Source organism: Rhipicephalus microplus, chromosome 7 (assembly GCF_043290135.1).
Source record: "Rhipicephalus microplus isolate Deutch F79 chromosome 7, USDA_Rmic, whole genome shotgun sequence".
Lineage (NCBI taxonomy): Eukaryota > Metazoa > Arthropoda > Arachnida > Ixodida > Ixodidae > Rhipicephalus > Rhipicephalus microplus.
The window spans coordinates 100,580,603-100,603,885 of record NC_134706.1 but is presented as its reverse complement, the minus strand read 5'-3'; the positions used below and the strand labels follow the sequence as shown (position 1 = coordinate 100,603,885).

The 23,283-nt window shown below is 44.2% G+C and overlaps 1 protein-coding gene across 1 annotated transcript in view; it reads right to left on the bottom strand.

Annotated features, from left to right (window-relative positions):
• LOC119179126 (gastric triacylglycerol lipase-like) overlaps positions 1–23,059 on the bottom strand; it is a 46,751-nt gene extending 23,692 nt beyond the window's left edge. The window contains exons 1-3 of the mRNA XM_075868242.1: positions 22,916–23,059; positions 21,270–21,362; positions 18,661–18,813 (exon numbers count right to left, since the gene is read on the bottom strand). Coding sequence (XP_075724357.1) covers positions 18,661–18,813; positions 21,270–21,362; positions 22,916–22,987 — 318 coding nt within the window. The 5' untranslated portion in view covers positions 22,988–23,059. The remainder of the gene's footprint in view (positions 1–18,660; positions 18,814–21,269; positions 21,363–22,915) is intronic.
• Positions 23,060–23,283: the final 224 nt, after the last annotated feature.

Here is a 23,283-nt window from a genome sequence, read left to right as displayed (position 1 = left end):
TTTGCGAAATTTCATGTCAAAGACACCTCAGCAAGAGCAGCAAGACCATGAAATGTAAATGGTCACATTCATGACATACAGTTCTTGATTTTCATGTTATGACTGGTTAAATATGTTCGTAATACGGTCAAGTTATACTATAACAACTATGGTATGGATACCATTATCGAGACGGCCACGAAAGCTAAAAGTCGTAGGTGGCTAGATAGATAGATAGATAGATAGATAGATAGATAGATAGATAGATAGATAGATAGATAGATAGACAGATAGATAGATAGATAGATAGATAGATAGATAGATAGATAGATAGATAGATAGATAGATAGATAGATAGATACGCTTATAGTCGCTGAATTTCGCTAAGAAATGCTCCGCATTAAAAAAATGGCAGCATATCCACGGAGTGAATGATGGAGAGTGGGGCGAAGAATTCGTCCGTCCATGCGTCCGTCAGTGTGACCGTCCATGCGTCCATCAGCCCGTCCATGCGTGCGTCTGTTCGTGCGTCCGTCCCAGCGTTCGTCCATGCAGCCGCCCCTGCGTCCGTTCATGCGTCCATCCATGCATCTGTCTATGTGTCCGTTCGTCCATCTATTCAACACTCCAAGTACCACCATCTCACAACTTTTCATCATATATTCCCCATATAGAAGCACCGCCATATAGCGCACATTCCGAGTACTAAACGGGAGGTGGCACACGCACACTTTCTTACGGCTTGCGCTTCGGGTCCACTTCCCACCTTTAACCACCTCGAGTTCATGGTATATACTATTTCATTGTATTCATGACACTGCGGCCGAACACTCGCTAAACCTTTCGAAAACCAAGGAGGTTACGCCCAGCGAGTATCACGTAGCAAACTTTTTCAGTCAGATAGTGCTCAATGTACATGGCAATGGCTGCTAATGGAAAATGAGAGGCGGAGAATTCGGCTTTTACTTTCTTACGGCCTGCGCTTCGTATCTACTTTCCATTTTTAACCACCTCGAGTTCATTCATGGTATATACAAGTTCATTGTATTCATGGCGCTGCGGCTCAACGCTCGCTAAACCTTTCTAAAACTAAGGAGGTTACACCCAGCGAGTATAACGTAGCAAACCTTTCTTGTCAGATAGTGCTCAATGTACATACCAAAGGCCGCTAATGTTGATCGCAGCCTGCGCGTTAACTAAAAGCCGAATGCTCCTGTCTCTCATTCCCCATTAGCAGCCATTGACATGTACATTGAGCACTGTTTTTTATTGTTCAACAACGCACAGAAGAAGTCTCTCACCGGCACCACCTTGGAGGTCGAACTGTTATACTTGTTACATTCTACGGGGGACGAACGGGTGCCGCTATAAGGAGCTTTGCCCCTAAAAAACGCGGCACTGACATGCGGAGGCATGCGCTACCAGTTTAACAGCATAAATGCCCGTGATTGCCCCGAAGCCGACTGGGTTAAGGGACGCGCATCCTAAGTGCATCCAAAACGCAAGTGACGTGCACGCAACGGGCTCACAGCGCGTGCTCTCGGTCCGCCTAAAGTTTCGTAATATAGAGGGAACTCTGGCGCTAGTGTCTATGGAAGCTGAAACGCCTGGCGCTTCAGCGTAGATGGGAATGATGGGTAGTACACACATTTGTCTGATCTTGGTACTTTTGGCCTGCTTTTGGCTCTGTGTGTGTTCGTGTGGCTTGGAGCTGTTTTCTCACGAAACGAAAATCAGCAAATGTTCAGCGGTTGCACTTCGCCACCCCATTCTTTTCGACTTACCTTTATAAATCGGGTCATGGAGTTCAAAATGGTTGAATCTTTTTTCAAAACAAAACCGAAACAAAGCAATAAACGAAGCCGCAAGTATGATTCGCCGCCCGCAAGTACGAAGACTAGGCGAATCTGTGTACTACCTATCATTCCCATGGTCGCTGAATGAACGCAGCGACAGAGGCCCTTCTAGTTAATTCAGAAAACTCTATGCGCCTCACCACTCGAATAGCATAGTTCCTATGGTTGGCGGCCGTCTGGTGGCCTCCGGAGGAAGGCATCATCGAAAGTGCCAGCATCTCCCTTTGAAAACGCTTGGCGGTCAGCACACTAGTAAGTACATTTTAGGCACTAGACGTTTTGTGCCAAGAAAATTTTTAGGCACCATGCAGTGGAGTTTTCCAGTGTGACTACAGCGCCAGAACGAATTGCATATCAGAGAAAAAGCGGAATAACAAGTAGGGGTCATTCAAAATGAAACGCGATGTCCGCGTATGCCTGCCCGCGTGAGTGGGCGGGTTGCAGCAGGGATACACGGGCACGCGTGCGCGCGTCTGTTTTCTGCGTGCCCCTAACGGCCAACGTCAGCGAACTTAGGATGGGCTGGTGCCGGCAACGCAGCTCCCTCTGGTCATCAGACGGAGCCTTATAAATTTTCTTGCCTGCAAAACAAAAAGACTGTTCTTGTTCAGCAAACAATCAAGGCACTTGCCTCTAAACAAAAAAAAGAAAGTAAAAGTGCGAGAGTAACAAGATTAAGAAAGTGTAGGCGTAAGAGCGAGCGGATGAAGACCACCAATAGAACAGTGCAATTACTCAAAAAACACTACTCTTTCTGTGATAAGGCAATATACGAATGACTGACAAGTCTTTCTCCGCATAACTTGATGTGAAAAACATGGAGTAGTTCCAAGATTTTTTGTTGATACGAACAAATTATCTAGGTAGAGCAATAAAACCACCCAAAATTTTACCGAAACTTTTCACAAAAATAGATGCAGAAAATGACGCATCAGGCCACTTTCATTTCCATATCAGAAAAAGATTACGTATCATTGATTTTACTTCAATCTCGTGGTTCAGCTCCGCGGTTATTGCCTGCTCTAAGTAGACATCGTCTTTTACAACTTGAAGTGCACTATCACCTATCTCGAAGAGCTGCTCTCTTCCGATGTTGTTGTACATTACTTTCGTTTTCTGCAGATTATTTTAAGACCCACCTTTCTGCTCTCATTGTCTAACTCCGTATTCATGAGTTGCAACTCGTCCCCTGAGTTGCTCAGCAATGCAATGTCATTGGCGAAGCGCAGGTTACTAAGGTACTCTCCATTAACTCTTACACCTAACTGTTCCCATTCTAGGTTTCTGAAAACCTCCTGTAAGCACGCGGTAAATAGCATTGGGGAGATTGTGTCCCCCTGCATTACACCCTTCTTGATTGGTATTCTGTTGCTTTCCTAATGAAGCACTATGGTAGCAGTTGGTCCCCTGTAGATTTCTTCCAGGATGTTTATATATACTTCATCGACGCCCTGATTCCGCAGTGCCTGCATGACGGCTGATATTTCTACGGAATCAAACGCCTTCTCGTAATTTATGAAAGCTATGTATAGTGGTTGGTTAAATTCTAAGCATTTCTCTATTACCTGATTGATAGTATGAATGTGGTCGATTGTTGAGTAGCTTGTTCGAAATCATGCTTGTTCCTTTGGTTGATTGAATTGTAATGTTTTCTTCACTTTGTTAGCCTTTACCTTTGTAAATAGCTCTTATACTACAGTGAGCAAGCTGATCGGCCTGTAATTCTTCAAGTCCTTGTCATCTCCTTTTTTTATGTATTAAGATGATGTCAGGGTTCTTCCAAGACTCTGGTACTCTTCCTGTCAGGAAACACCTCGTAAACAGAGTGGCTAGTTTTTCTAACGCAATCTGTCCTCCATCTTTCAGCAGATCTAATCTTACCTGATTTTCCCCAGCAGCTTTGCCTCTTCGCATGCTCTCCAAAGCTTTTCTGACTTCTATCATTACTGGTGGGGTTTCATCTGGGTTACTGCTAGTTCCTATAGCATTAAAGTCGTGGTTGTTCTGGCTACTGTACAGATCGCTGTAAAACTCCTCCGCTATTTTAACTGTCTTTATATCGGTAGTTATTTTGCCTTCTTGTCCCTGAGTTCATACATCAGATTTTTGCCTATCCCAAGTTTCTTCTTCACTGCTTTGACACTTCCTTCGTTTTTCAGAGCGTGTTCATTTCTCTCCGGGTGATTCCACGAGAGATCGACACGGGTCCAAAAGTTGATATTTTAGATTTCATTGAGTATTTTATATTTCGTGCACCTCTCACCAAGTAGCCCGAAAGTCAACTTCGTTTTATGATTAACGGCATAACTTACGAGAACAAAATGCTCAAACTTCACCAATACGAAGGCATCAATTTCGTCACCTATCATTTTCGAAAATTGCAGATGCTATAAATAGACGACTATTTTTGTTTCAAAGAAGATATTTTTACCTGAAATGCATGCCTAATGAAGAATGAAGTCATACGGTTTCAAGTTTGTAGACCTTAAGAAAAAAGCTTTTAAAAATGCCTAATTTTGCGACAGTTTAAAATAAGCTCCGTATTCCCCTTTTTTTTTCTCCGAAATTAATGCAAGCAGCTTTTTCAAACTTGACACGTTTTAAAGATATAGTGTGTTCATTAGGTACATAAATTGTTGTTGCCGTAGGGCAAATGGAAATTTTTATATATTGCTTCAAAATTCTTATAATGGCAAAAACGTGCTCTACTGAAATTTGAATAATAAAAAAGCCCCATCTTTGCTTTTTCCTAAAATCTCGTAAATAGACAACCAAAGGCCATCATACAGTAATATAAAAAAAACATGTTGGAATATTTTTGTTTTTAGCAACAATATTCGTGGTACAAATCAGACCTTTTCGAGAATGCGCTGGTAAGTTGAGAGATCTAGAAGTCGGAACGGAAAAGTGGCAATGAGCTTCAAACGCGAGTAAACGTGACCAATTTTGGTGAAGAACGGCTGTTTTAGCAGATAGGAGTAACTATTTTGAACACGATATTCTACAGTATCTGAATTCACTCTTATACGTAGATCACTGAGACTTCTAATATGTGGTGCCTCTCCATTACTGACACACAGACGGAGCTGCTGTGACGGCCATGTGTTTGCAACACGTTGGGTAAGAGAACTGAATGTTGAATGAGTTCATAAACAATTCATAACAAATTTTTATCATTTGGGGCACGAAGACTGCCGCATTAGACTGAATAACACGCTTTAGGGCAAGTTGTCATCCGTCGTCTGCTCTACAGATTAATTGCTGTGCGCCGCATCTCGGAGGCAATGCTTTATATTATATGGTTCAAAGTAGGGACAAAGATTACGCCTCCCGTAATTTTATCGACAAAAACATTGTTTAATTCATTTTAACTTACTATACTTCAGTTTTGCATTCGCACTGCGCATACTTGTGCACACCGTTTTACGTCTTCTCTCATTAGGGTGAGAGATATAGGAACAGACGACAGATAGATCACTTTCGTGCTGCTGGTTTCACGCATAGTTGCATTGCCAGCAATTTGAGCCTCAAGGAGCGTGGCGATGGCTAACCACTTCAGCCGGGATAGAGTTTTTTGTTCAGATTACCTCATGTTGCATAACAAGAAAATACCTTAGCAAAGAAACTTCTGCAAGGTTGAAGACATTGGCCTGTTTGCCCTCCAGAAGCTTTTGCCGAAAGCTGCCCGCCATGCACATAACAACGACCACGTCTACCAGAACTGGTTCAGACGCCTCAGGGATACACCGTCTTCGTCTAATGGCTTCTCCGCTGAAACAGCTTATGAGTTTTTGCCGGAAGAAGAAAAAGGCAAAAGTCAAGAGCGGTGCGTAAACACGCCTGAAGCATTGTCACATATGCGACTGCAGAAGCTGCATGCGCAAAATGGCAAAGTTCATGCATAGCCAAGACAACTTAGCAGCAATTCTACAGTAACCGTGAAATGCCACCGTAACGTGTGTAACCGCCACTTTCAACCATGAGATCTAAAATGCAGGATGTGTGCCCAGTGTTTCAAGAACTTCAAGCAAGCCTATGAAGCGTGTTCTTCGTATCAAGAGCGCATGCATTTGTTGACACTGTTGCCAAGCGATATAGAGCGGCGAAAATTCCAAGCGCTTATACCTAACTTGTCAGCCTATATGATATACAGGTCCCGACGCTGGCGCGCTAAAGGCGGGATATGGTTAGCACCAAATGCGGTAAAAAGGACACGGCTGAACCCAATGGACGTCCAGGCAGCTATGACTTACTACTCCAAAGATGTGTATAGCTGCTCTCGGCAGAGTCTCTACAAAAAAGATGTTATATCTGTTATTATTGATGGAAAAAAGGAGCTTGTTTCGAAAAGGTTTATGACTCGTTCCGTGTGAGAGGCTTACCGTCTCTTTAGAGAAGCTAATCCGAACACGTCTATCGGGCTCTCAAAGTTTTGTTCACTGAGGCCGAAGTGGGTTCTTCTTGCACCACACCAAGAAGTCCGCCTTTGTGTACACTGTGCTAATGTCACGGAGTGTGTTTCTGCCCTACAAGACATCACAGATGGTGCCTACACGGCGGACTTCTTGAAAGAACTATGTCTTTGCAACTCCCCTACAAGTGATTATTTTTTACACCATTGTGACTATTATGCTAAGGAGGACGCTCTGACAGCCACATGTTTAGGAATCCCTGAAGATATTGAGGTAGCCTATGCAGTATGGGAAAATGGCGATCTAGTGAAAAAACAGCCCAGGCAAGTGCTTTGCTGCGAGAGCTAAGTCTATGGTTCGTGAAGTAGATTACCCATGATTACATAAGATACATTCAAATATCAGCAATACGCCAGACGAAGGAGAACCAAGAGAAAGAATCTTGCATTTTTCACTTTGATTTTGCCGAAAATTGGACAGCCATTTTACCGAATGAGGTACAGTCGTATCACTAGCACAAAAGACAGGTGTCTATATTCACGTGTGTCGTCACAAGGAAGCAATCAATTGAAAGTTTTGCCTTCATCAGTGATGACACATGCGATGATGCGGCACATGCCTGTTTTGCTCTACAAATAATCAACAACTATATCAAGGAACAACTTAAGCCTGACACGCATGTTACTTATGTGTCTGATGGTGCATGCAGTCACTTCAAAAACAATACCAGTGTTTCGAGTTATGTCAGAAAGATCGTATATCAACAAAGTTGATTTTTTTGGCCACAGGACATGGCAAGAACTCTTGTGACGGCGTTGGTGGTCTACTAAGCATCAGGCTACGCTCTACAACCTCAGAGCGGCAAGCTCAGCTGTGATTATATCAGCATCCCAAATGGTGGCGCAAATGAGCGCGAAGCTCAAGAATGTCAAGCTGCTGTGTGCAAATGCAGACGAGCTAGAAACGATCCGTCAGTTTAAAAAGAGCCAGTGGAAATCGTTGCCACGTGTTCCAGGCATACGTTCTTCGCATGTTTGGCTAAGTTCACCTGAGGACACTGATCGTGGTCGTGTTTTGTTAGCGTCACGTACTGCTAAATGTGATCTGCAAAAAGTGCAGCCATTTTGAGCGCATCTCTTGTTTCACGCAGTCACCACCAAAATACCAGTGAGGGTACTTCAAGCGCATATGCTTTTTCTAGCGAGAGCCAACACTTGCGTTGGAACATTTTCATGTTTGAGTTTACCTGCAAATATACAGAAATTTTGCAACTGAGTTACAGTGTTGACGATTTCCTCCATAAGAGCTGTGTTATCAGGAGCATAAATGCGCCTTCATGGGTACTTACTTGTCACCGTGCTAAAACAGCCTTTCTTCACAAAATGCGGTCAAGTTTATTCGCGTTTGAAGCTTGTTGCCGCTTTTCCGTTCCGATTTCTAGATTTCTCAACTTATCAGCGCATTCTCAAAAAGCTCTGATTTGTACCACAAATTTTGTCGCTAAAAACAGAATAATGCAACATGTTTTTCTGTATTACTGCGTGATCGCCTTCGGTTGTCCATTTACGAGATTTTAAGAAAAATCTAAGTTGCGTTTTTTTTATGATTCAAATTTCAGTGGAGTACAATTTTGCCAATATGAGAATTTTGAGGCAATATATGAAATTTACATTTGCCCTACGGCAGCAATAATTTATGTACCTAATGAACACCCTATATCCTTAAAATGTGCCAAGTTTGAAAACGCTGCTTGCGTTACTTTCGGAGAAAAAAAAAGGGAAATACGTAACTTATTTTACACTGTCGCAAAATTTGACTTTTTAAAAGCCATTTTCTTGAGGTCTACAAACTTGAAACCGTATGAAATCATTCTCCATTAGACATGCAATTCAGGTAAAGAATATCTTCTTTGAAACAAACATTTTTGTCTTTTTATAGCATCTGCAATTTTCGAAAATGACAGGTGACGCAATTGGTGCCTCCGTGTTATTGAAGTTTGATATTTTTTTCTCGTAAGTTATGCCATTATTCATAAAACGAAGTTGACTTTCGGGCTACTTGGTGAGAGGTGCACGAAATATAATATACTCAATGAAATCTAAATTATCAACTTTTGGACCCGTGTCGATCTCTCGTGGGATCACCCCTCCATGTTACACCTTCTTACATTACATACCTTACGCCTATTAATCAACATTGAAAGCTCCGCAGTTCTATTTTGTCTGTTTGACTATGGACTTTCATAATTTGACGCTTCTTAATGAGAGCCTTCGTTTCCTGGGAAAGCTTGCCAGTGTCCTGCCTAACAACCCTACCTCCAAGTTCCACTGCACACTCCTTAATGATACCCGTCAGATTATCATTCATTGTATCTACGCTAAGGATGGTTTTCTCACTAAGAGCCCAATACCTGTTCTGGAGTGAGACTCTGAATTTCTTTACTTTCCCTCTCAGTGCTAGCTCATTGATTGGCTTCTTGTGTATCAGTTGCTGTCGTTCCTTCTTCAAGTCTAGGCGTATTCGAGACCGTACCATTCTATGGTAACTGCATCGTACCTTGGCAACCACTTCCACATCCTGCACGATGCCTGGGTGTGCGGTCATTATAAAGTCTATTTCGTTCTCATTTTCGCCATTAGGGCTCCTCAATGTCCACTTGCGGTTTCCTCGTTTTCGGTAGAAGGTATTCAAAATCCGCAAATCATTGCGTTCTGCGAATTCTACTAGTAGCTCTCCTCTGGTGTTTCTAGTGCCGATGCCATAATCTCCTACTGCCTGGTCTCCAGCCTGCTTTTTCCCTACCTTTGCATTAAAGGCGCCCATCACTATAGTATACTGTGTTTTTACCTTACTCATTGCCGATTCCACGTCTTCATAGAAGCTTTCAACTGAAGCGTCATCATGGCTGGATGTAGGCGCGTAAGCCTGTACTACCTTCATCTTGTATCTTTTATTCAGTTTAATTACAATACCTACCACCCTTTCATTAATGCTATAATATTCCTCTATGTTGCCAGCTATGTTTCTGTGAATTAGGAACCCCACTCCCAGTTCTCTTCTGTCTGCCAAGCCCCGTTAGCAAAGGACGTGCCCATTCTATGGCACCGTATAGGCCTCATCTGTTCTCCTAACCTCACTGAGCCCTATTATATCCCATTCAACACCCTCTAGCTCTTCGAGTAGTACAGCTAGACTTCCCTCACTAGATAAGGTTCTAGCGTTAAACGTTGCCAAGTTCAGGTTCCAATGGCGGCCTGTCCGGATCCAGAGATTCTTAGCACCCTCTGCTGCATTGCAGATCTGACCGCCGCCGTGGTCAGTTGCTTCGCAGCTGCTGGGGACTGAGGGCCGTGAGTTATTTCACGTATGCATGTCAAGAATGGGGTGGATCACATTTGGCAAGCAGTCGTCTCACATTATGACTGGTAGATTGCCACAATTCCTCAAGAGGAAGGTATATAACAGCTGTATCTTGCCGGTACTTAGCTACAGAGCAGAAACCTGGAGAAGTTACAAAGAGGGTTCAGCTTAAATTGAGGACGACGCAGCGAGCAATGGAAAGAAAAATGGTAGGTGTAAGCTTAAGAGAGAAGAAGAGAGCAGAGTGGAATAGGGAACAAACGGGGGTTAAGGATTTCATAGCGGAAATCAAGAAGAAAAAATGGACGTGGGCCGGGCATGTAGCGCGTAGACAGGATAACCGCTGGTCATAAGTGTAACTGACTGGATTCCCAGAAAAGGCAAGCGGATCCGGGGGAGACAGAAGGTTAGGTGGGCAGATGAAATTAAGAAGTTTGCGGGTATAAATTGGCAGCAGCAAGCACAGGACCGGGTTAACTGGTGGAACATGGGAGAGGCCTTTGTCCTGCCGAGGACGTAGGCTGATAATAAGGATGATGATGATGATGATGATTGACTTTTACGCTGCACCAATCTATTTGTTATCTTCATACGCCTGCTCCGGCCCCCATGAAAGCAACTTTCATTATTCGACTTTTTCCATTAGCGAATGCGCTTTGATGATTTTTTGGAACGGAGATTGTCTTTCTGTTTTTTAGGCACGAAAAAAATTGTAGTATGTGACGTGAGATTCGTAAATTGCGCATGTGTTGTATTGTCAATAGACTTGCACGTGCGAGTGTGCACCTGTGTTGTTGTCTTTCCTATTTTCTGTGTCGTACTGTGCCCCGCTTGTGGTGTTCACAATAACTGAGGCATCGGCAAATCTGAAGCAACTGCACTGTTTTTTTCACCTGCGTATTGACGGAAGAAAATTTCGGTACGGCCTCGTCGGTATTTTCTTTTGAGTGATTACCGCTAAAGGAAACACACGAAGCATCGAGACAAGCGCTGAGTTTTATCTAAACTTTATATTGAGGAAGAACTGAGAAACATGACTCACAACAAAGTTTAGTTGTAAGTCAGCGCTACTTTTTCCCCGTGTCTTCTCTTGCGCATATAAATGCGATTTAGATATATAAAGCAATACTGACACAAATTCTGGCAAACTTCAATTTCTTGCTTCAAGAGTAAAGCGAAAGTGTGGCGAACGCTAAAAGTAGTGTGGTACGTCGGAGAACACTGAATATATGTTTAGTGCTCGTGCCTCAAAAAGGCTCTTTTCAATTTCGATATTTAAAGGGCGGCTCTATATTTTTACGTCCAAAGAGTCTGACGTAGAGATAAGTACCATGCAGACAGCAGCTCGTAGCACGTAATTGGCAAATCTGTTGTTTGCTGTCACTGCACGTGAGCTACAGTGGCCATACAGCGACGCCAGCAGCAATTTTAGACTCGTGGAGCACGCGGAGTTCGCAAGCTCCTCAGTGAACTGTGTTCATTGCTTGGAATATTCGTCAATTAGGGTAGGCCAGGAAGTTGTTGGTTGGGGCAAACTTTAAAATGAAGCTGAATTATTTTCACACGTGCTTCTTGAGTGCTGTCTGTAGAGAGCATTCAGCGAAGAAAAAAGATGTCATTCGGGAGATACGAAAAATTAGGGAATAAGCTTGGCCTTTTAGTTTTAAACGCGTTAGTGAAATCCTGTCCTTAGTGCGAACTTCAAACACTCAGCCCATGAAATCTTTTCTAACTTGCCTTGCACCCACCATGTCGTCTTAAGAGAATACGCGCAGTAACGTGTGTGCCTTCCTGTAGTGAGTGACCGGCTTCAAAGCATGCGGTCTTCATAATAACTACATGTTTAAATGCCCGATGAATATATACACTTGTACCACGCTTTCTTACTGCAATATTTTATGTTGTATTTTGAAGCCTATAAACAGGATGCGTGCGCTTCTAAAGCATGAAAGTTGCTTTTATTGTATTCACAAGCAGATGCGTGCCTGTGGGGTAGAACACCCGCTTGCTCCGCAAACGACGGTGAAGCTCCATAGGCAGTGGGTCGTTCGTTTCCTCCTCTGTAGTCGTAGTAGTCGTATGTAGCCACCTCTAGTTTATGAGTTGCTCAATAGATAGCGTTGTATGAGCGTATATGTCAGGAAGCAAAACGTCATAGAAGAACGTCTTATGTCAACGTCATAAGTCATAGCAAAACGTCAGGAAGCCTCTAGGGAACACAGACATGCTAATCAGCGGGGTGAACCGACAGATGATGTTGAAAGAAAATGGAAAATCTTTCTAAGCTGTAGAAGGGATGCATCTCTTCTGATCTATGAAAAGATTAGAAGAAAGGGACCTCAGTAGGTGGCAGAAGTACATAAAAAAGATAGAAAGGCAACTGCAAAATTTTGGAACCATCTAAACTCCCTAAGAAATGAGACGAGCCTACAGCAGAGGTTTATAACTACAGCTCAAGGTGCTAGGCTAGAAGGGGACAAAGGTATTGAATATATAAGAACAAGGGTGAGAGAAAATTTTCAACAAAGAAGTGCTTTATGCATCACTATAGACAAGGAATAATCAAGTGGCGCAATGGCTTCATTTCACAACAAGAGTAGGAAAGGGCTGAGAAGAGGGTTCCTAGTAGTACGTCGACAGGCCCAGATGGCATTCCAATTATGCTGATAAAGAAATTAGGTCAGAAGTCTAAGCAGGCATTGAGAGAGGCAGTGAGCAAAATAATAATCGGTGGTGAAGTCCCAGATGGATGGAAACTTAGCAAGATGAGCATGATCTATAAAGGAAAGGTGACAGAGCTGACATAAACAACTACCGTCCTATAACAGTGACATCAGTGGTCTACAGGCTGCCCCGCCGCGGTGGTCTAGTGGCTAAGGTACTCGGCTGCTGACCCGCAGGTCGCGGGTTCGATTCCAGGCTGCGGCGGCTGCATTTCCGATGGAGGCGGAAATGTTGTAGGCCCATGTACTCAGATTTGGGTGCACGTTAAAGAACCCCAGGTGGTGAAATTTTCCGGGGCCCTCCACTACGGCGTCTCTCATAATCAAATGGTGGTTTTGGGACGTTAAACCCCACAAATCAATCAATCAAATCAGTGGTCTACAGGCTGGCGATGCAGAATATAAAGGAAAGACTGCAGGCATGGATAGAGGATGAGAGGGTGCTGGGGGAACTGCAGAATGTGTTTCGGAAACACAGGAGGTTGGAAGACAATCTGTTCTCACTGACGCAGTGCTTCAAAAAAGCAGAAAAGGAACACAAGCCCATGTGGCTTGCATTTTTTGATATCAAGGGAGCGTACAATAGCGTGGTTCAAGAGGAATTGTGGGGAATACTGGACACATTAGGCGTGGAAGATCGAGTCATTAATCTTTAAAAAAGATATCTATAAAGGCAACAAGGTAGTTATGAAGTGCGAAAAACAGGTATCCAAGCCTTCAGAGGTAAAACGGAGGCTTAGGCAGCGGTTTCCTCTGTCGCCCTTATTCATGACGTATCTACAAGAATTAGAGGCCAAATTAGAGAAAAGTGGACTGGGCTTTAACCTCTCTTTCGTCAAAGAAGGAAAACTCATTGAACAGGCACTACCAGCATTGATGTACGCAGATGATATTGTACTAATGGCAAACAACAAGGAAGATTTGCAGAGATTGATGGACATCTGCGGTAATGAGGGAGATAGGTTTGATTTAGGATTCAGTAAGGAAAAATCAGCACTCATACTTTTTAATGACAATGAAGGTAGTTAGCTTAGAAAACAGGAGATCAGGCTAGAGGCAACAGATAAATACAAATATCAGGGTGTATTGATAAGCAATGGGGCCGAGTACCTAAGGGAAGACGAAATATACGTGACGACTAAAGATAACAGGAATGCAGCGGTGATGAAAAACAGAGCACTGTGGAACTACAATAGGTATTACATTGTGAGAAAAATATGGAAAGGGGTCATGGTTCCTAGTCTGACGTTCAGCAACGAGATCTTGTGCATGAGATCAGAAGTTCAAGCAAGATTAGAAATTGAGCAACGTGGAATAGGTAGGCTTGCCTTAGGAGCTCACGGGAATACACCAAATCAGGGAGTACAAGGTGATATGGGATGAACATCATTTGAGGGTAGGGAAGCTAGCAGCAAGATAAAATTTGAGAAGCAATTGAGAGAAATGGGGGAGGAGCGTTGGGCTAGGAAGGTATTCAGCTACTTGCACATGAAGAATGTCGATACAAAATGGAGAAAGCGAACCAGAAAATTGACTTGTGTGTATTTGAAACAGCAGGGGCCCAAACCAAAAAGAATTATCGGTTAAGAAGAAGGTGAAGGAAGCTGAGACCGATATGTGGAGAATTGGCATGATTACGAAGTCCACACTAGAGATCTACCGAACTTTTAACCAGGAAATTGCCAAGGAAAGGATCTATGACAATACTCGGGTTAGTTCTCTACTGTTTGAGCTCAGGACGGGAATATTGCGAACCAAGACATATCGGGCCAAATACGAATGGGTAGAAACGGTATGCAGTGCGTGTGGAGAGGAAGAGGACACCGCCGAACACTAGATAATGTTCTGTAAGGGGCTCCACCCTATAGTTCAGGATAATGGCGCAGAGTTTTTCGAAGCACTAGGGTATAGGGACAGGGAGAGCAAGATAGACTTTACGCGGGTACGAGTGAAAATTGAACCCTTCACTGCAAAGTACTAATCCTGAAGCTCACTACTTAAAGGAAAAAAAATAAATGTAGTTTTTTGTTCATTATTACGGCTTGGTGGCACTAGCCACCGCCCGATCTAAAGGATACAGCCATACCCATCCATCCATTCGTGTCCTTGGGAATAATACACCTGGAAGACATTAGTTATTTACAGAGCACATCCACGGATTAAAGGATGATGAGTAGGGCAAAGTGTGCACCTGTCAGGGCGTGCTTTCGACCATGCGTCCGCCCCTCTGTCTGCCCGGGCTTTCGTTCGTCCATCGGGGCGCACAGGCGCTGCTTCACTCGACTCGTCCCTTTCACCTGCAAAAGTTTTCGTTGCCGCCGACACTTTGATACCACCGTTCTCATCCGCCCTAGTTCCGCTTTCCTGTGACGTCTCTAGAGGCTCAACTGTTCTTTTTACGCCTTCTGAAACCGCTGTTTGCCGCAAGTGCTTCCTGATTCCTTTCGCTATTCTGAATGTTCACGATGCATCAAGTGCAATTTATGTTTCGAATCCGTTTCCCTCGCCTTCCAAGTTACTGTACGGAGAGTGCTTGGGCTTTGCCGATGACATTCACCCCTCGAGTGCACGTGTAGTTCCTGACCACTCGACTACGCTACCTATTGACGCTGTCGATTGCTGCGCGTCATCCTCTTCCCCATCATTCACCGACGCAATTTCGCGCTGCATCGACACCAACCTTAAGCCCAGCAGCGCACCGACATCATCGCCCTCCTCAAACGCTTCCGCGCTAGCTTCGACCACCAGCAACTGACTTTGGGCCGTGCTTCCACAGTATCTCACGAAATCGACACTGGCCTTCACGCTCCTTTACGTCAGCGTCCGTATCAGGTATCGGCATCTGAGCGTCGCATAATCGTGGAACAAGTCGACGACATGTTGAATCGAGGTGTTAATGAGCCCTCTAACAGCCCATGGGCATCCCTAGTTGTTCTAGTCAAGAAGAAGGATGGCTAAATAAGATTCTGCGTCGACTACCGCCGGTTGAAGAAGATCACACGCAAAGATGTTTACCCGCTACCTCGCATAGACGATGCCCTTGACTGTTTACAAGGCACGAAGTTCTCGTCTCTAGATCTGCGTTCAGGTTATTGGCAGGTTCCCATAGCTGAGGCTGATCGCCCCAAGACGGCTTTTGTCACCCCTGATGGCTTATACGAATTTAACGTCATGCCATTCGGGCTCTCTCATGCGCCTGCCACTTTCGAGCGCATGATCGACAGCATCCTCCGTGGCCTGAAATGGCAGACATGTCTGTGTTATTTAGACAATATCATGATATTTTCAAGCGACTTTTTAACGCATCTTCAGCGGCTCGAGACAGTGCTTACTTGCCTAACCTCCGCCGGTATACAGCTCAACTTGAAGAAGTGCTGCTTCGGCGCTCGAAAACTTCTAATTTTGGGCCATGTTGTATCTAGAGATGGCATTCTTCCGGATCCGACGAAACTCCGTGCCGTTGCCGAATTTTCTAAACCAAAGACCTTAAAAGAACTTCGTAGCTTCCTCGGTTTATGTTCATATTTTCGTCGTTTTATTCGCAACTTCGCCTCCATCATATCGCCCTTTACTGACCTTCTTGGCGGCAACAACGGCCTTTCTAGTTGGTCGTCAGCTTGTGATGATGCATTTGCCACACTCTGCCACTTTCTTATGTCACCTCCTATACTGCGACATTTTGATCCTCTTGCCCCGACGGAAATACACACGGATGCTAGCGGAGTTGGCCTCGGTGCTGTGCTCGCCCAGCGTAAACCTGGATTTGATGAGTACGTCGTCTCTTACGCTAGCCGTGCACTCACAAAAGCAGACGCCAACTATTCAGTCACCGAAAAAGATTGTCTAGCCATCATATGAGCCATAGGCAAGTTTCGACCCTATCTTTACGGGCGCCCATTCAGCGTGGTTACAGATCATCACGTATTATGTTGGCTCTCCTCGCTAAAAGATCCCTCCAGCCGACTTGCCCGTTGGGTGCTTCGGCTACAAGAGTACGACATTCACGTCGTTTACCAATCAGGCCGAAAACATTCCGACGCAGACGCTTTGTCCCGATCACCTCTACGATGTAGTGACAAGGCGCCGTCTTCGCCTGCCCCCGACGTATCTGCACTTAGTGTCAGCGACATGCTACAGAAGCAACGAAAAGATCCTTGGATTGCTTCAATTATCAACTTGTTGAGTCGAATTCCCTCGCAAAATATCCCTAGAGGTATGCGCTGTCAAATACAGCACTTCGTTATCAGAGATGGTTTCTTATACAGACGGAATTATCTCTCCGAAGGACGCCAACGGCTCCTAGTCATTTCCAGTTGTCTCCGCTTAGACATATGCGCCTCCTTTCACGCCGAACCACAATGCGCACATGCTGGAGTGTTAAAAACCTACACCCGCCTGTCCCACCGCTGCCACTGGCGTGGAATGTATCGCTTCGTTCGTCGCTACGTACGTTCCTGTCTCGCTTGACAGCGCCGGCAGAATCCTACTCCAAGTTCTCCAGCTCCACTACAACCCTTACCTTGTCCTGCCCGACCGTTTGACCGTGTTGGTATCGATCTGTATGGACCTCTTCCGATTACACCGACTTTAAATCGCTGGGTAATAGTCGCTATAGATCACCTTACGCTTTACGCAGAAACTTCATCACTCTCTTCTGCGTCAGCCAGTGACGATGTCGTTTCATACTGCATCAGATCATTTTACGTCACGGTGCACCACGTGAACTCCTGAGTGACCGAGGGCGTGTGTTTTTGTCGAACGCCGTCGAATCGCTTCTCAAAGAATGCCAAGTCATTCATCGCACGACCACCGCGTATCATTCTCAAACTAATGGCATTACAGAACGATTCGCCCGTACATTAGGAGATATGCTGTCAATGTACGTCGCAACCGATCACACCAACTGGGACAGTATTCTCCCTTTTGTAACATACGCGCATAATTCTGCTGTCCAGACAACCACTGGTTTCTCTCAATTCTTCCTCCTTTATGGTCGCGAGCCCTCTTGCACGCTAGACACCATCCTTCCTTACCACGCGGATGTTGCTAAGTCGACGACGATGTCACAAGCTGCTAAATACGCGGAAGAGTGTCGTCAGCTTGCCCGCTCTTTCACAAGTGCTGAACAGCAATGACAGAAACACCACCGCGATAGCCCGACGCCTCCGGCTCCTTACGCATCAGATGACCTTGTCTGGCTTCGCATCTCTTCAAGCAGCCCTGGTCTCTCAACGAAACTGACGTACAAGTATGATGGCCCTTACCGTGTGGTTAAGCAAACTGCTCCCGTCAATTACATCGTCGAGCCGCTAGAGCAGCCCCATGAACAACGACGCCGTGGACGTGAAACCGTCCACATAGACCGCCTAAAACCGTATTATGATCCGTCTATTGTCTCCTGCCCATGAGTCGCCAGGATGGCTCTTTTCCGGAAGGGAGGAAAATGTAGTGAAGAAGATGAGTGCTACTCAGAAAGGCAGGGGGTATGACTCAGTCGGTGAAGAAGACGACGTTTGGTTGGCTGGAAACTCAGACTGGTTCCGTCATTACCACTTGACGTGTCGTGACCGCTCTCCTGCTCTAAGAAGAGTGCCACTCTAAAACGCCTCAATATATATATAACTATATATATATATATATATATATATATATATATATATATATGCCGTATCTCATACCTTTACGAAGACTAACTGGCCCTTGAATTATTACTCCCACTATATATATATATATATATATATATATATATATATATATATATAAATATATATATATATATATATATATATATATATATATATATATATATATATATATATATATATGTATCCCTGCTGATGCGTGAGGAAGGCGAAAGACTTGGTACGCCACTGTGCTTTGGCGTCGTCCCGAGTCGCCTAACATCCTCCTCTACAGTGAAGCTGAATGGGAGGGGGCCATAAGAAGTACAGTACTCTGAAGGCAAGCCTAGGCAATGCGGACCTTGGAAAAGACGAAGTGTCATGGCTTCCCTCCTCTACGTGGGCACGGCCAGTAGTTAGAAGCCCCCCCGCCCCCCGTTAAGAGGTTGCGTCTGTAACTATTCAGGATTCAATGAAGTGAATTTTCTGTCTGTTTGTCCACGTGAATTATCCCTGCTTCCAAATAGCATTGATGACAATAACATGCACGCTTATACCGTGCAATAACATGCACGCTAAAAAAAGAATGAACAAGGGGCTTCACAAGTTCTTCGAAGGATTCTTGTGAGCTCACGCTGATGGTGCGTTTAGTGAACTACCCAATGTAATGAAACAAGCAACTATGCCCAGCGGAAAGAAGCAGCAGTACCTTGTTGAGTTGCTCAGGACTGATCAACCGTGTGAATAGCAGGGCGAGGCTGCATGGTTGTCCTCTCAGGATGCTACATGTCAACTGCACCACCTCCTTCGGAGCGTCTGGTAGGAACAAATATCTGCTGTCTCCCAAAGGATCTAGAAGCAGCTTTAGAATAAAGAAGGGGTGATTGTGTTGGACATAATAAATGGCAATTTCTTTCGTGTGCTAACGTTAAGCCGTGCTGATGAAAAATAATTATTTGGTTGCGTCAACAAGAAAAAAAGCGTTACCTCGCGACAGTGAAAAAAGCATATGCTCTGACGGTTCTCAACCTTCTCCCACTTTTAAAAAATGATTTAATCAATAAACAATTTTATACCGGTGTTTTCAAAGTATAACATTACCAGACTGAAAGACTCTCTTACACAGTCACTGATACTTCTCGAAAACTACTTAAAAGACTTTATTTACACTTCACAATACGACAAGCAATGTGGCTCGTCGTGTACTCTTAGTGCTTGCCGGAACTTTACGGTGCAACAAACTTGCTTGGCATACTGTACAATAGACTTGGTCCAAGCTTGGCGTCGTTCAAAGTGTACACTTTGACGCGCCAGCGCACGGCCGTCATAAGGCTGTCACGAAAAGCACGCATTGTTACTTTTCACACGACTTGCGGCGCCAGGGAAATGCCTTGTATTTTAGGGACGAAGCTGTTTAAGCCGTGCGTCGTACGTCTCCTGTACGTAGTAGCCACCTCACGTTTGAATCCTTGGAATGTCCGTTGGATGGCGGTACTTGTATGTGATGAATATAAGATGAAGAGATGTGAGATGGTGGTACTTGAGGTTTTCACCAGATGGACGGATAGATGGACATACTGACAGACAGACGCACATGCAGGCTTTGTTCCAATGCTTAGACAGCATGTAGACAGTCTAACCACACTGCTTAGGAGACAGCACCGAGCCCATGCTGTCCGATAATTGGAACACGTCTTGAAAGCTTTTACGCGAAGATGGGCCACCTCGCGTCGAGAAGAGAAAGCCAAAATAAACAACAGTAAAAGTTGTATTTTTCGGCCTATTTCACGGTAAAATCTAACAAAAATTAAACATTACTAACATTGAGCGTCTGCAAAAGCGTCTGCTTGTGTGCAGACGACGATTCCGGTGAAATTCAATCTATCTGAGCGATTCGCTGAGCTACCATCTTGTTTAGACAGCAAAGTAGCCTGCATCGTAATTGCTTACGATGCGGTCTTCTCGCAGCTGTCTATGTTGCCAGCTACGTGAGAAGCTGTATGGGACTTAAGATGGCCGCCGTCCATTCAGCTGTCTATTTAGCCGTCTTGGCTGAGTATTGGAGCACACCCACAGACAGAGGGATATGCAAAAACAGATGAACGGATAGATGAATGGATAGTCGATGGACATACATACATACATACATACATACATACATACATACATACATACATACATACATACATACATACATACATACATACATACATACATACGTACGTACATACATACATACGTACGTACGTACATACATACGCACGAACGGATTGACGGACGAACGTACAGTTAGACCTACAGACAGACGGGCGGACGCATGCACGAACGCAGGCAGCGGAAGATGCACGGTTTCTCGGTAAAGCCCTTCGAAGCCTCATCCCACTCATCATCACTTATTCCGTGGATATTGTATGATTTTTTTTTACTTTATTATCATCTCGGTGCCCCATTTTAAGGTAAGTGCACGCCAAAACATGGCCTTTTTGACGACCATCTCAAGTACATTCTAAAAATATTGTGCGGATTTTTTGTGCTCAAATCAGTGAATCGGTGAAATATTTCATAGATAAAAAACTGGTAGAGCGGGACCTTTTCGAATTTTGTACAATACTGTCTAACTTGAATGTATTAAATGTTATTCTGAGAATATTGTTTACTATTTCTACACTGAATTTGGTCTACCTATTAAGCAAGCTGTCGGTCTAAGGTGTCTGAAGCGCAACATTTTTGCTGCAACTTTTCTTCGATCTACACATCCAGAAATTTCTATGTTTAAATTTTTTTCTATTTCAATACTGTGCCATCTGCGGAATGTACACTTGCTCTACTAAAAATTTATAATGTTTTGAAAATATTTTAGGGCCACTTCCGATTTTGAAAGAGAAATCATGAATTTCAAAAAAAAATCATTGTGTTCGTCCACACGGAGAGACAATTCGGACCAAACAGCACTCCATTTAAGCATCAAATTTTCTCCTAAATTAAATGCAAAAAAGAGTTATTTGTATATGGCAAGCTTTATAATGAAAATTTTTGTTTAAAGTGAACATATTACGAAATTATCCATTGCTGCTATCTTCCTCTTTGGTAACGCGGTAGCCTCCTTATGGATGCTCCCCTCTGTCGTGAATTACGAATTATATTCTAAAAAAGACATAACATGGTGATTGTTATTGTACTTGAGGAAATAACAAAAAGCTTCAAGTCAACTGCCTCTTTTTGTAAATATTTGAATGACTTGTCAGCTGAACAAACTTATCTTATTGTTGTTTGTGGAGAGCTATCTTGAGTTAATGCACAAATTATTCTGATTCTTACCGAAAGAGGACCAGCGAAGGGCATCAGCTCATGAATGGGAAATCCAACGTGGCTTAAATTTGCCACAGGACCGTAGGCTAAAAGTAGGTCAACCTGCACAAAAGAAAGTGAAGAGAATGTATAACTACGTAACTCAGAAATCAATCACCGTTGCCGAAGACAGCTGAATAGGGATATTTTGATAGCTATTTTTTAGTGCAGTAGAAAAATAATTGTAATTTTGCAAGAAATATAGGGTCATAGTTACTAGCCATCCGGATATGGCGGGATTATCCCGAGTCTTTATGGAATGCTGAATCTCGCAACATTCCTGTCGGTACGCCTATAAGTTCCAAAACTGTTCTGAACCGATCATATTGAAATTCATACAGAAGCCAACGCACGCCCATCAGCGTGCGTCACACAATGCAACACGAACTTCCCACGAAACAACATAAGGTGGCTGTGAGGGGCTTTCGCCACTACTGCTCTTCATCGTGAAGTGCGACAACTTGTATGAGTTTATTCTGCGGTAACAAACGTGCCCCAGTCATCTCGAAGCCACTTCAGGTACGCCTTCAAAAGACCGCCACAATAAAGATTGGATTTCTCAGGGAGATACGCCTTTATAACAAAAATTGATTTTGCTGTCTCCCTGTGGCAATATATGATCCCCCCCTCCCCCCTTTCATGTCAAGACGAAAACCTTAGCTGCCTCGACAAAGGTTGACCGTCAGCAGCGACCCGCGGTGTCGGAGGAGTGATGAACAAAACATGAGTGATGCAAATACTTACCACCCAGCAAAGACGTGGCCATATGACGCTATCACGATTACCAAATCTATGACATCAGCATGCCGTCACTGCGATGTCAGCTGATGCAATCTCACGTGATGACGTCACCACGTGACATCGTAGATGGTCAAAGGCTTTCGATCACGGGGGTCATGCAAAACCTCATAAGGTGCGGAAAGCTTTCGAAGGAAGGTGGAGCATGTCTGATACATTCTAACGAAAGAAACATAACAATCTCGGTCGCTTTGGAGTCGATTTAAATAATTGAACTACAATAGTTTCAGTATTTCTGAGTTTATTATCAAGGACATTAACGCTTACCGTGTAGGGCTGCCGACCCAGAACAAGCACGATGCGTGGAGCTCAGAGGAAGTAAGAGCTTTCATGTCCTTAATTTATGCCAATATTATTGTGATAGCGGATAGATGAACACTCCTGACACATTTCAGTCGTCCCAGCGAAATTTCGGAAAGAGGTTAGACAACCTCATGCGTCAACTTTTCCATGTGGAAGTAAAAGTGTGACACGGCAGCTGATGGTATAGACTCAGAAGCAAAGGAAAGCTAACCTAGTTTTGCTTTGTGCCCGCGATGGGCCCAACTTTGAAGAACCTACTACTGCTACAATGTTGCGCCAAGTGACGTTAATGTGGCTTTGTGATGACATGATATAATATTGTCACCACGTGATGTTTTTTTTTTGCATCACCCGCGTTTTGATCGGCACTGCTGGACGCCGCCAACGTGGGATGCTGAAGGTCAATTTTCGCACTTCGTCCCTGCAAGGCTGTCGCCTCAAAAAACAAATAGGAAAATCATGTCACAGTCATTCACCACGAAGTTATCACAACGAAGCTATATTCAAAAACACACCTTGTCGTTGTACTCCGGCCTCGTGGAAAGAAGAACCAAGCTTCCAGTCGTACCTTGAGAAAATGCGAGCATGTTGACTCTGCTGGCGCCGGTAACATTCAGCACGAGGTCGATAACGGCCGCAATGTCGTAGCGACCGATTTCGTTGAAGCTGAGGCGTGGGTGTAGAATAAAAGTACAAAACACAGTTTTGATTGGTATGTGGGGTTTAACGTCCCAAAACCACCATATGATTATGAGAGACGCCGTAGTGGAGGGCTCCGGAAATTTTTACCACCTGGGGTTCATTACCGTGCGCCCAAATCTGAGCAGACGGGCCTACAGCATTTCCGCCTCCATCGGAAATGCAGCCCTCGCAGACGGGATTC